General features: G+C 32.6%; 1 protein-coding gene across 1 annotated transcript; it reads left to right on the forward strand.

The window, feature by feature from the left end:
* Nucleotides 1-3,401: 3,401 nt before the first annotated feature.
* LOC107912628 (E3 ubiquitin-protein ligase COP1) lies at nt 3,402-12,409 on the forward strand. The gene is made up of 13 exons (XM_016840900.2): nt 3,402-3,869; nt 4,615-4,692; nt 5,461-5,616; nt 5,942-6,298; nt 6,927-7,084; nt 7,220-7,285; nt 8,563-8,641; nt 9,045-9,200; nt 9,338-9,436; nt 9,833-9,937; nt 10,314-10,493; nt 11,801-11,911; nt 12,048-12,409. The coding sequence occupies exons 1-13, from the start codon at nt 3,417-3,419 to the stop codon at nt 12,219-12,221; spliced, it is 2,172 nt and encodes a 723-aa protein (XP_016696389.2). The 5' UTR covers nt 3,402-3,416; the 3' UTR covers nt 12,222-12,409.
* The last annotated feature ends 603 nt before the right edge of the window (nt 12,410-13,012 follow it).

Here is a 13,012-nt window from a genome sequence, read left to right on the forward strand (position 1 = left end):
TATTCATATATTTTTTTCCTCCTCCTCCTCTCCATTCCACATCCTTTATGTATATATTTATTAGAATCTTTAACTTTTAGTATATAACATGCTTATATGTAACATTATCTATAATTCCACTATTTACTTATGTGTTAATATCAAAGTTGTCCACTTGAGTCATAGTCACTAAATTATTTATATCTTGAGCTACAAAATTCAAAATTAAGACCCGCTTGATGTTTTTGAAATTAGACTCAAATATATTTTTACCATAAAAATTTTAGAATTTATGACTTAGCCAATAAGTACAGTAAATTCTTCAAATTTGTCTTTGTTCTGCTGTTTAATAGCTTTGACCTTTCTTTACTAAAAATTAATTATCTCTTAGTACGGGGTTTGGATGATGTTTCCATTTGTTTCTCTTGAAAATAGGCTCATTAAGAATTTAAACATATAAATTTAAAACCCTAATAATTTTTTTACAATTTTTTATGATTTTCCAAAGTCAAAACAGGGGAACCTAAATCCACTCCAACCTTGTTTCACGAAAATTAATATATCTAAAACTATAAAATTTCGTTTCTTCCATATGAAACTAAACTCAATAATATTTAATTACATATTTAATTCAATCTCTAAATAAATTTCTATAATTTTTGGTGAATGTTCAAAGCTAAGTCACTGTTGTTGTCCAAACTGTTTTAATGAATTTTTTTTTCTTTTCCATGGTTATTTGCACTATCTTTCATTCATTCACACATAATTGCCATACTTTTGATTATACTATACAATTTAGACACTTATGTTTATGTGTAGATTACATATTCATTTCTCAATCTTAGTACTTTTCACCATACAAATCACATTCTCTCTTACCAATTTAGTGTTTTAAGTCTCTATTCTTCATCAAATACTTTCTATTTCTAGTATTTAGATTAAATACATGTTTCATATGTCTTACTCAAAACATCTTTAACTCAATCTATTGAAATACAAGTAGGTTTAGTATGAAACTTACCTCCTTTGTCAAGAATTTCTTCATTTCTTCTTCATTTCTTCTTCATTTCCATGCTTTTCTCATCTTCATCACTTTCCTTCCTTTTTCTTCTCATTTTCTCCACTTTCATCTACTATTTTCTTGCTTTTAAATTGATGAACATATTATTTAGAATCTCTACTTCATCTTCTCTCTTTAATATCTAAGGAAATTTTCAAAAATTTTGGGTAAAATGTAGGTTTTCATAGCAAAAGACTAAATTGTAAAGAAAAAAAAACTTCTTTTCTCAATTTTTCACTCACGTTGGAAGGATGATCCATTTCCTTCATCCTTCCTCTCTTTTTATATTACCATCTTTCTAAATAAAATATTAATAAACATCTAAGCAAAATATTAATAAAATAATACTTAACTAATTAATTAATTAAAAAAATCACCAAAAAATCATCAACATCATCATTACATTCTAGAACTCTCCCTCTTGCTAATTGACTATTTTGCCCTTTATGATCTTTCAAAATTTCATCCTTGAATCATCACTTAATTTGATAAAATTATTATTTAGTCCCTCACAATTCTTCACCTATTCAATTTGGTCCTTACATGCCAATTCCATATCTTATTAAATTGGATCATTTTCACTTTTGGTCGTTCAACTTTCTCGTTTGCACACTTCGATCCCCTAAATTTTGAATATTTACACTTAAGCCAAAAACTTTCCACATATTTACTATTTAGCCTTTACTTTAAATCAATATACTAAAACCTACTTCTTAATCATTATTATTATCATTTTAATACTCAATATTCTCTTTTATCCACTTTATCTCATTTTCTCATTTTATCGAAAAATCAATTATACATTATTCAATTTATTACTACTTTTATTATATATCAATTGTAGGGATGTTACATTTATGCTTGTGCCATAAAATTTTTTGCATATTTGCAATTTAGTCCCTTCCTTAATACATCATGCCGTGCTTCTTGATTTAACCCTCTTTTGATATATTGTAACTTTCATTTTCTATGATCTTATACCTTATTTCGCTAAAATTTTATCTCATATTATTTTAGACTATGGGAGTTTTGAGGATGTTATATTTTTAGCTAAAATTCAGGTTAGCTAATTTTTATAGGATATCTAAACAACCTATACTCATCAAAATTTCAAATTAAATCCCATGAATTTTACTCTTTTAACAAATTAATCCTTTAACATTAAAATTACTAAAAATCACTTAACAAAATACTTCGATTTAACATCCAAGCTTAATAACCTATCAATTAAATCCACAAACACACTTAAACCATTCATGGAAATCCCTAAAATTTTAACAGTTTAACAAATTGACCCCCGAGCTAGTTAGATTAAGCTAGTACGAGCTCAAAAACATAAAAATCACTAAAAACTAACCTCAAAAACACCAACATGCATGGAATATGTTTGGCCGAATCTTCCAAGTTCTCCCATGGAGTTTTCGATTATTCGTATCTCAAGCAAGAAGATGATCACTTTGTTTTACTATTAGTTTATGTTATTAATTTACCAAATTATCAATTTGTCCTTTAAAAATTATCCAAATTTCATTTATTTAATCACTCAAAACTGTCCATCATAAAATCAAATGGTATATTTACCATTTAAGTCCATTAGTTAAGAATTTCATAGCCATTTTATCCTTTTATCACATAGAATTCAACTTTTTTTTATCTTTTACAATTTAGTCCTTTTTAATTAATTAACTATCTAAACATTAAAATTTCTTAACCAATTTTTAATATGACCCTAATAACACTCTCGTAAATATCAATTTATAGAAATGAGGTTCCAATATCTCATTTTCTAAAACCACTTGACTTCCAGAACCAACCATTTATACTTTACGATTTGCTCAATTAGCAAATTTTATCCTTTTCAATTAGCAAATTTGGATTGTTCGAGGCATTCTTGCATCTCCAGTGGTGCGATATCGCTCTAAGACATACACATTTCATATATCCTGCCGAGATGGGACCATTACCTCCAAAACCTATCTTGGGGAAGTTGGGCACTTAGGTGATTTGTTTTGTATGGTCACGGGTAAAAATTTATGTAGAAGTCTCAATCGATAACCGTTATGCGGTCATGGATCGAGGTATAATGGGGGAGGCAGTTGACGGTCGTTATGCGACCACGAGTTCAAACTTTTCGGATACCCAAAAATGTTGCTTTATAAATAACATACAGAAGTTGGAGGGCATAATTTCCCTAAATTAAAAAAAAAAGCCTAAAAAAGGCCAAATAACAAAAAATCAACATATAGTTTAACCTCTAATTTTATAACAAAAATAAAAGCAATATCGAGGGATTCAAAAATTAGTTCTCTCTCTGTATAGGTAGCCCTATCCAATTACAAGATAAAAAACCAAAAGTTCTAAAAGCCCACTTCCACTGATGGCGTGGTCTGTTTTTACCCTCAGAAAGGAAAACCGCTCATTTGGTTCTCTCTCTCTCTTTCTCTCTAAATTTTATTTTATTCTAAGCAGAAATTTTGTTTATTTATCGCTGCACACGTCAAATCCAAAAACTGTAACTAAAAACATTGAAGAATTCTCAACTGGCACCGACCCTCGTGTGCCGGCGGTCAAGCCGGACTCTAAGCCATCTTCCTTGGAGGAAGTTCCACTCGAAGCTGCCTCCGCTGCTGTTTCAGAAGATGCCGAGGTGGATAAGGACTTGCTGTGTCCGATTTGTATGCAGATAATTAAGGACGCCTTCCTCACGTCTTGCGGTCACAGCTTTTGCTACATGTGTATAATTACCCATCTTCGAAACAAGAGCGATTGCCCTTGTTGCTCTCAATTTCTCACTAATAATCAGCTCTTCCCCAATATTTTGCTCGATAAGGTTGGTTCTCTTTGCTCTTTATTAGCTCCAATTTGGATTTAATTATGTTTCGAACATATATGATTGAATCAATTTTAAATATCATGGTTATTTAAGGTTCTGTTTTTTTTTTTAATTTCTTTGAAAATAATGCTTGACTTGGATATGATTGGAATCTTCTTGTTACTAGAACACACCAACCCTTTTAGATGTCTTGTATCCAGCGACGATTTACTTGTATGGTTCAAGTTTAGCTCCTATGTGGATTGAAAGTGAATATCAATCGCCTCACTGATAACTGGCACAGCTATTATCTTGCTTGTCTCTCTTTTATCTTACAATTATTTTCCCTATGCTTTCACGGTGTACTTGGTGGAGTCTTAGTGGGTTTAGAATTTTTATACCCAGTAGTCAGCGCTGAAAACAGTTCAACAGAGGGTCCCAGGAGTTTATTTCTTGGTGATTCCCACTCTCTATTTCCTGGAATATCATATTTCAAGATATTCAATGTCCTAGATCAAAATGCTTCAGATAATGATCCAATATCAAACTTGAACATTTAAAATTTAGAATACCGAATTTAATGGGGTAACCTTGTCTTGGTTTTATTTAGATCATCTTAGTTGTCTTGTTATGACTGACTACATGATTTCCTAAATAGTGTAGTTAGACTGTTTTATGGTCATGTAATTATATCTTGAAATGGTGTACTTCTACTCCAGAGGTGAGCTTATCATTATATAATTTCTCTGTACCACATTTGTAGCTTTTGAAGAAGACTTCAGCTCGTCAAATATCAAAAACTGCATCCCCTGTGGAACAGTTTCGTCAGGCGTTACAACAGGTTAGTTGTTTTTTTTGGAAGAAATCTAAAATTTTCATTTGTTATATCAAGGAATTTATGCGTTGGTGTTTCTAATTCAAGTTCCCCCCTGGGGTGATTTGCTAATTATGTCCCTTCCTCTATCTTTCACACACACAGGCTCAGACTAACAACAAAATACATCTTGAGTGCTGCTTTTCTTACCATCTTTTTGGAATGCCATGCACAAAGAAGGCATACTAAATTAAGTGCATCGGTTTATTCATTGACCTGATCTTTCATTACAGTCAATATAGTGTTTTACTTGCGGCATATTTAAGGTACTTGGATTGTGATTGCTAGGTATAGTGGTGCAGATGCATGAATGTCTTAGAGGTGCTAGAATGATCAAAAGTGGGAATTGGGATTACTTTTTATCCCAAAGCTGGGAGTAGGTCCAGCTTTGTTATCTATAGATGTATGTGTAGTTACTCTATAGATGGCATATTATCCTTGATTACCAAGAATTGTTGCTATTACTTTTCTCACTTTAGGGCACGAAATGCCCCCTTCCATAGTATTTAAGTTGCCTGATAATGATAGTATACAATTGGTTTTAAGCTTCCAGCTGTGAGCTTCCAAGGGTTTATAGTGAATTTTCATGAATAGTAGTTTTAATATATTATTTATTTCCTCCTGCTGCTGTCAACCAAGAGTCACATTTGATGTCTCTTTAAATTGAACAGTAGTGGATGAGCCCGTAATTTCTTTTACTTAGCAGTTTTTCCAACTAAATTTGATTCTTTACAGGGTTATGAGGTTACAATCAAGGAGCTGGACAACCTTTTGTCCCTCCTTGCAGAGAAGAAGAGAAAAATGGAACAGGAAGAAGCTGAGAGAAATATGCAAATACTGCTGGATTTCTTACAGTGCTTAAGGAAGCAAAAAGTTGATGAACTAAATGAGGTCCATTGCATTTTCTTTATGGCACTTTTTTTTCCTGTTCACTATTTTTGAACCATCATTATGTTCTATCCAATTCATTCTTCAGTTTGACTGATCAGTTCTGGGTGTGTTGTTTTTTCCCTGCTCATAGATATTTCATTAATTGTGATATTTGTTCTTCAGTAGCTCTAGTATATTGTCTCTTACTTTAATTTAACCGTTATGTGCACATATTAGTACAAATAGCTACCTTAATTGATAATTGCTTTGATCTGATTTTTTTTGCTGGAAATATTCACTTTTCTTTTTCGGTAGGTTGCTGACAAGATTCGTTTCCTTTCTGTAGATACAAACTGATCTTCAGTTTATTAAAGAGGACATAAATTCTGTGGAGAGACATAGAGTGGATTTGTATCGTGCAAGAGATAGATACTCTGTGAAATTGCGGATGCTTGGAGATGATTCTAGCACAAGAAAGCCATGGTCTTCATCCATGGACAAGAACAATAGTGGAATTGTCTCTAGTTCTCTAAATATCAGAGGAGGGATGCCTGCAGGGAATCTTCAAAACAAGAAAATAGATGGAAAGACACAGTTGAGTGGCCATGTTAGTCAGAGAAAAGATGCCTTAAGTGGAGCGGACTCACAAGGGTTCAATCAATCTGGTCTCTCTGTTGCAAGAAAAAAGCGGATTCATGCCCAGGTTTGTGATTTTAGAAGGTTTCAGTAGCAAATTTTTGTTTGGTATATGCTTTAATCTTACATAGTTGCAATTGGCAATAATGCAAAATAACTTTAAGACCTGAATTTCATTTGGTTGCTGAAAAAAAAAAAAGGTGGCCAAAAACCTATTAAGGATTAACATTAACACTTTTTCTTGGTTTGATTAAACTTAGTATGAACTAGTTGGAGTTTGCTATAAGTACTTTTCTCTTGCTTCATAGAGCTCTGTGAATCACATAAAAGACTGATTTGGTCTTTACGTTAGTGGTTTCTGATAGAATGTTATAATATCATAGATGGATGCCTTGCCATTTACAGTTAGATGCTCCAGCTAATGATCTTACAGGTATATTTGAAGAACAATTTGCCATTGAGTGATTTTGTTGTTAATAGTTGAGCCTGGCAATTGGCAGACGTAACTTCAAATTTTCATCATTTTATATGAGAGGTCAATCATCATGAAAACGTGTTCTAATTGGTTTATTGTGCAATTGTTTTTTGTCTGGAGATGTCATTTATAGTTGACTCAGCTTAAAACATTAAACCTTTATTGATTCATTATTCTTTTCAGGCCTAAATTCACTTTACTTTTTCACCCTTGGCCACAGTTTAATGACCTACAAGAGTGTTACCTGCAAAAGCGACGTCAGTTGGCAAACCAGCTGCATATTAAGCAAGAAAGTGATAAAAATGTCATTCATAGAGAGGGTTATAATGCGGGTCTTGCAGATTTTCAGTCTGTGCTAAGTACTTTTACTCAATACAGGTATGGATGCCACTTTTCAATTATGTAGTGGACATAAGTTGACATTAACACCTTCCATCCCCTTCCTCTCCCTTTTCCTTTTCCTGTTGTACTTCAGTTTATCACCAGATTTTCCTTTTGATTCCTCTCTACCAGTCGACTAAGAGTCATTGCTGAAGTGAGGCTTGGAGATCTCTTTCATTCAGCCAATATAGTATCAAGGTGAGATTCTTGCATCTAAATGTTGTTTTAATATTGTAGAAAAATGTATTATTATGTTGATTTAAAATTGTTTAGAAATGTATTATTCTGTGATGTTACACAGTACTGGTAAAAATGGAATTGAATATCATAGTTGGATGTGTTAATGTTTTTGTTCAATACTAGTAAAAGTTAAAAATCAATCTGATTTCAATCAGCTTTACAGAAATCAGAACTTCATTTTTATGAAACTGCACACTAACATGTGGACTCCACTGATTGATGGCTTGATTCACCATTTTCCAAACAAGTTTTATATGCTTGTACCTTTTACAAGTTATTCTATAATCTAGATGATTTTGGCATTTAAGTAAAACCATATGGTCTGGACTCCATAAGTCATCATCAAGATGAAACTGTGTGGTTTTAAATCCTTCCTTATCTTTTATGGGCCCAGAGCACTCTTTTACCTTTTTCAAACAGATAGGTACTTTTAAGAGTGGACGATATGTACTCTCAACTACAATTTCTGTCCGCAAGGATCCCACCAAAGTACCCTCTACTTCTAAGTTCTATTAGGCTGTGAACTCGATTCATATAATATTCAATGGATAAGAAGTTATTCTTTTCCAAGAGTGTTGTGATTTATTGGGCTGAAAAACTAAAAGGTGAAGATGCATCATTAATATATTCATTCTCATTCCAAGTTCAAGCTATGATTTGTATGTATAAGAATCCTTTTGTTACATGTTATCTTCTTCAAACAAATGGAAATAGGATCACAATTACATAGTATTATGTTTTGTACAACAGTCCTTCCTGATTGAAAATGATCCTAAGATCCTGAAGTTGATCTTGGGTATGGATCAGAGATCCATAGTTTGTCTACAAAGAGCAGATTTTAATTGTATTAGCATCTACAAAAACCAGAGTCCAAACTACATTTATAAAGTAACAAGAGCTGGCAGAAATGAATATTATTAACGAAGGAAAGTAGCTTCAAAATACAGGCATTACACCCAAAGAAAACAGAGGCTGGTGACCATTGTTAGGGAGTAGCCAGGATGTTCTGAATTCCTTTCTTTCTTCTCTCAGGAGTGCCTGATTTCACTTTCACTGAAATATAGTGTGTCTAAGACAAAGCAGTGGATTTTTTTTCTTTCTGGATTAGGAAGCTTAGTCTGTGAATCTTGGTATTTTTCTTGCAAATAAATCAACTCCAGAATCAGTTTAGTGCTCATTCTTTGTATATATGCAAGACTGCTGAATTTGTTTTGAATGGATCATGGTAATTGCAGCATAGAATTTGACCGTGATGATGAGTTGTTCGCTACAGCTGGAGTGTCTCGGCGCATTAAAGTTTTTGATCTCTCAATGGTAAGATACTGAATTTCTGAAACCTTTCACAATTGGCTCTGTTTACCATTATTGTTGCTCGCAATTGACAAGGGAAATGTACTACAGTATAGTACTGTTCTCCGCCCCCATTTTATACAGAAGCAGGAAAACAGTAAATGTTGTTTTAGAGCATTTTCTATGGATGCCTTTTCTGTACATTTAACAACCATTTATATTCTGGGTTAGTCTTGCACCCACTGTTGTTTTCTCTTGTATTGATTTGTAACAACCTTGAGAAGGAGGCTGGTATTTTGTTGAAGTTATTGATGCCATATTAATGGATCTGCATACTGAAAAAGAAAGTTCACAGTTAATAATTTGCTACTTTTCCTTCCAATCTTTAGCTATACCGACTCTTATTGACTACGCAGTTGTTTTCTAGGTCCTAAATGAACTAGCAGATGTACACTGTCCTGTTGTGGAGATGTCCACGCGTTCTAAACTAAGTTGCTTGAGTTGGAACAAGCATTGGAAGAATCATATAGCTAGTAGTGACTATGAGGGGATAGTAACCGTGTGGGATGTAACAACACGTCAGGTAATGAGGAATTGTTATGGTTTACTAATTGACCTGACAATATAGTCCATTTCTTAGACTTGTTATAATTTTCATTTCAAACTAGATTTTCCAACCTTATTATTCTATGTTTCATATTGTTTTAATCACTTTCACAGAGTCTAATGGAATATGAAGAACATGAAAAACGAGCATGGAGTGTTGATTTCTCACGGACAGACCCCTCAATGCTTGTATCTGGTAGTGATGATTGCAAGGTACGCTGACATATTCCATATCCTATACCGAGTAATACTGCTTTACTTAATCAGTTTACAATATCTTATCATTGCATTTTGGAAGGAGAGATTCAGGAGATAATTATTCATTATCTCCACATGGGGCTGTAACATTGTCAATTATATTTTAGCTAGTCTATATCTTATCATGTGAAGACAAGGGTGTAACAGATAAATGGGTTGACACTTGCAAGATATGGTTAAGTAATCTAGTCAAGGTTCTTGACATGAATACTAGATTTTTATTTACGAGTTACGTGAAGCATTTATCTTTAACCATATCATGGTTTCATTTGCTTTAAGCTTTCATCATCAGCAAGGGAAAGTTCATTGTTTACTAATCATAACATGGATGTGTTTTTGTTAATTGACCAGGTGAAAGTTTGGTGCACAAAGCAGGAGGCCAGTGTTATTAATATTGACATGAAAGCAAATATATGTTGTGTCAAGTATAATCCTGGATCTAGCAATTTCATTGCGGTATGGATTTATTTGTTTCAGTTTCATAATGGTTGAAAGATTGTGTGTTGCAAAAAAAAAAAAATGCATTTTCTTTTCTATTTTCTTTGAAGCTGGAATATTTTTCCCAAATTAAATTACTCTTAATGTTTGTAACTACGCCAAGAAATTCTGTCATAGATAATTTATTTAAGTTCGTCAGTATTTTAAGGAAGCTACTTCACAGTCACAAGGCCAATTTTGAAGGAGTTAAACTTTGAAATTGCTTTATATGCATGTTTTCTGTTTTTACAGACTGCATTTACTAGTCTTGCTAGCTTAGGAATGCTAAATAAGAACTACTTTTCTTTTATGGAAAGAACAACTGAAAAACTATGAAACTTTGTGGCTTATGCAGGTTGGTTCAGCAGATCATCACATCCACTATTATGATTTAAGAAACATCAGTAGTCCACTTCATGTGTTCAGTGGGCACAAGAAAGCGGTCTCATATGTGAAATTCTTGTCTGAAAATGAACTTGCTTCTGCATCTACAGATAGCACACTAAGGTTATGGGATGTGAAGGAGAATCTGCCGGTGAGTAATGTGTTAATATTGGTTCATTATTTCATAATTATGCCTTATCCCAGATAATTTTTTTCATTTAGCTCTTATTGATTTAAGTTAAAATTTTCTAGTCTCTAAATTGATGCTTTCAATGCTATGGCTTCTCGAAAAGCAGTGAAACTTGACCTACTCTACATTTTGAGAAGCCGGTTCAGAAATGTATAATGTAACATGTTAAGGATAATTTGTTTTATATGCTCTAAATGTTGACTAGAGTCTTCCAAATAAAATGATCTGTTTAGCATTGGAAGATTTAAGAAAAGGTCTCCATTAATTTACACCTAGAGTTAGGGCCCGTTTAGCATTGCATTTGGCTGTCTAAAAGCACTTTTTGACAGCAAAAGCAACGCTGAACAACTAGGTTTCACCTTTGGCTTTGAAATCCAAACAAAAAACCGGATTTAAGTGCCTTTAGCTTTTGAGAATAGCTAGCTTTGATGAGAAATTATAAAATTACCCATATTTATATTGGTTATAGCATATACAATTATATTAGATATAAAATCCACTTTAAATTTTAATATTTAATATATGTTTTTTTTGTAATGATTATATTGGGTATGCAATTATTTTCCTTTTCAAAATTTATATCAAATACACAACATTTTATATTTAAATTCATAAGGGTTATGGTTGTATGTGATTTTAATATCTAAAATATGTTTATTTATTTATAATTTTACAAAAAAAATTTGTATTAATTGCTTAAAAAGTATTTAGAATATATATATTTCATATATTGTAATATTAACTAATTTGATTGTTATTTAAATTGATTTGTTTTATAAGTTCAAATGTCATATCTAAAATGGAAATTTTAATTTTTCACAATATATTTTTTTGTACTGTAATGTTAAACACTTAAAACTAAGAAACTATATTTTTTCATAGCATTGTTTTCCCAACACTTCTCAAAAGCATATATTTTAAACTAAGCTTTTATAATTGCAAAAAAAATGCTAAATTAGCTCTTAGTACTGTGCATTTTGAGCTATTAGTCTGTTTCCATGTTTTCCTTTCAGTTTTTTGTTTGTTCATTTCATATTGTAATTTTCTTATTTTGCTCATTTATTTCCTTGGTGGGTAAAAATGCGGTGAGTAGTGGTAGGAAAGCCTCTGTGGTGTTGTTCTGGAGATGTAAACCAAAGCCATTTTTATTTACGTAATGAGTTCTGGAATAGGAGCTAGAAAGTATACTGGCAAACATTTATTTAAGAGGCTATTTGTCTTGTACTTGTGGAATCTTTTTCATTGATATCAATGTGGTTTACTTGCAGCTTCGAACTTTTAAAGGCCATACAAATGAGAAGAATTTCGTAGGCCTCACTGTAAACAGTGAATATATTGCATGCGGCAGCGAAACAAATGAAGTGTACGTGTACCACAAGGTAAGGAAAACCATCAAATTGCAATCTTCATGGGTTATACTGATTTATTGAGATTTGTGGTTGTGGAGGTTTAATCGTTGGTTAGTTCTATTGTTGGGGGTTTTGGAGTTTCATAATCTTTGGGTAATAATTGCAGGAAATATCGAAACCGGTAACATGGCATAGATTTGGTTCACAAGAGATGGAGGATGCAGATGAAGATGGGGGTGGATCGCACTTCATAAGTGCGGTGTGTTGGAAGAGCGATAGCCCTACCATGCTAACTGCTAACAGTCAGGGAACCATAAAAGTGCTAGTCCTTGCGGCTTGACAAAATTGAAGTTCAAAGAGAGTATTGGTTTTGGGTTCAACTGTATATAGGTTTTAAGGATAAAATAGGATTAGTGAATTTACCTCTGTTGTTTTCCCTCAAAATTATGATTGTTATACTACTATTCAACCAGCTTTGACGAAAACCAATGTTGCCCTCTTTTTTTTTATTAGTTATTTTTAATTTAATTATTTGTCAAAAGTCGGCTTTAGTTGGATTGATGTAACATCATTGATTCAGCAGTGGTCCAGTAGTCAAAAAGTGTGGACTCTGCTTGTTCTTAGTTTCACCGTGGGTTCAAAATAATTTCTCACCAAGACTGAACTAGCAAATCGCACTCAATCTTGTTTTTGTTTTAAAAGAAAAGGCTAAAACATCAACTCTTATTCAATACAAGTCTTGATTTGTTGTTGTTGAAATAAAATAATATCTCATTTTTTAGACCAAGTATATTTGCAGATGGCAGGTATATTCTTCTCCTTCCCCCTCTCCCTGGTTTAATTGGAAGCAATCAAATCGTGAAACTCGTTTTGTAATTTTATTTGCCTTACATTATTGTGGTTCAAAGGGGAGATGCATTGAACCTGTTCTCATTTCTCAACTTGTAGCAGACTTTTTGCCGTAAGATCTGAGCATGCAACTTCCACCGCATTTGCTTTTTTCCTACTTTTTCATTCCTTTTAAACGTTTTACTTCATATTAATCTGTAATCCATGTACGACCATTTATGTAAAAACAAAAGCAAAGAAAAGAATTTTAATACCAAACAAGAGACAATATTTAGAATTTGA

This window comes from Gossypium hirsutum, chromosome D11 (genome assembly GCF_007990345.1).
Source record: "Gossypium hirsutum isolate 1008001.06 chromosome D11, Gossypium_hirsutum_v2.1, whole genome shotgun sequence".
Lineage (NCBI taxonomy): Eukaryota > Viridiplantae > Streptophyta > Magnoliopsida > Malvales > Malvaceae > Gossypium > Gossypium hirsutum.

What these genes read in the sequence shown, in the direction of transcription:
- LOC107912628 (XM_016840900.2), top strand. Translation starts at nt 3,417, where the DNA reads ATGGCGTGGTCTGTTTTTACCCTCAGAAAGGAAAACCGCTCATTTGGT. An exon ending in CCAATATTTTGCTCGATAAG is followed by an intron (nt 3,870 to 4,614) that starts GTTGGTTCTCTT and finishes CCACATTTGTAG; the next exon opens with CTTTTGAAGAAGACTTCAGC. An exon ending in AAGTGTACGTGTACCACAAG is followed by an intron (nt 11,912 to 12,047) that starts GTAAGGAAAACC and finishes TAATAATTGCAG; the next exon opens with GAAATATCGAAACCGGTAAC.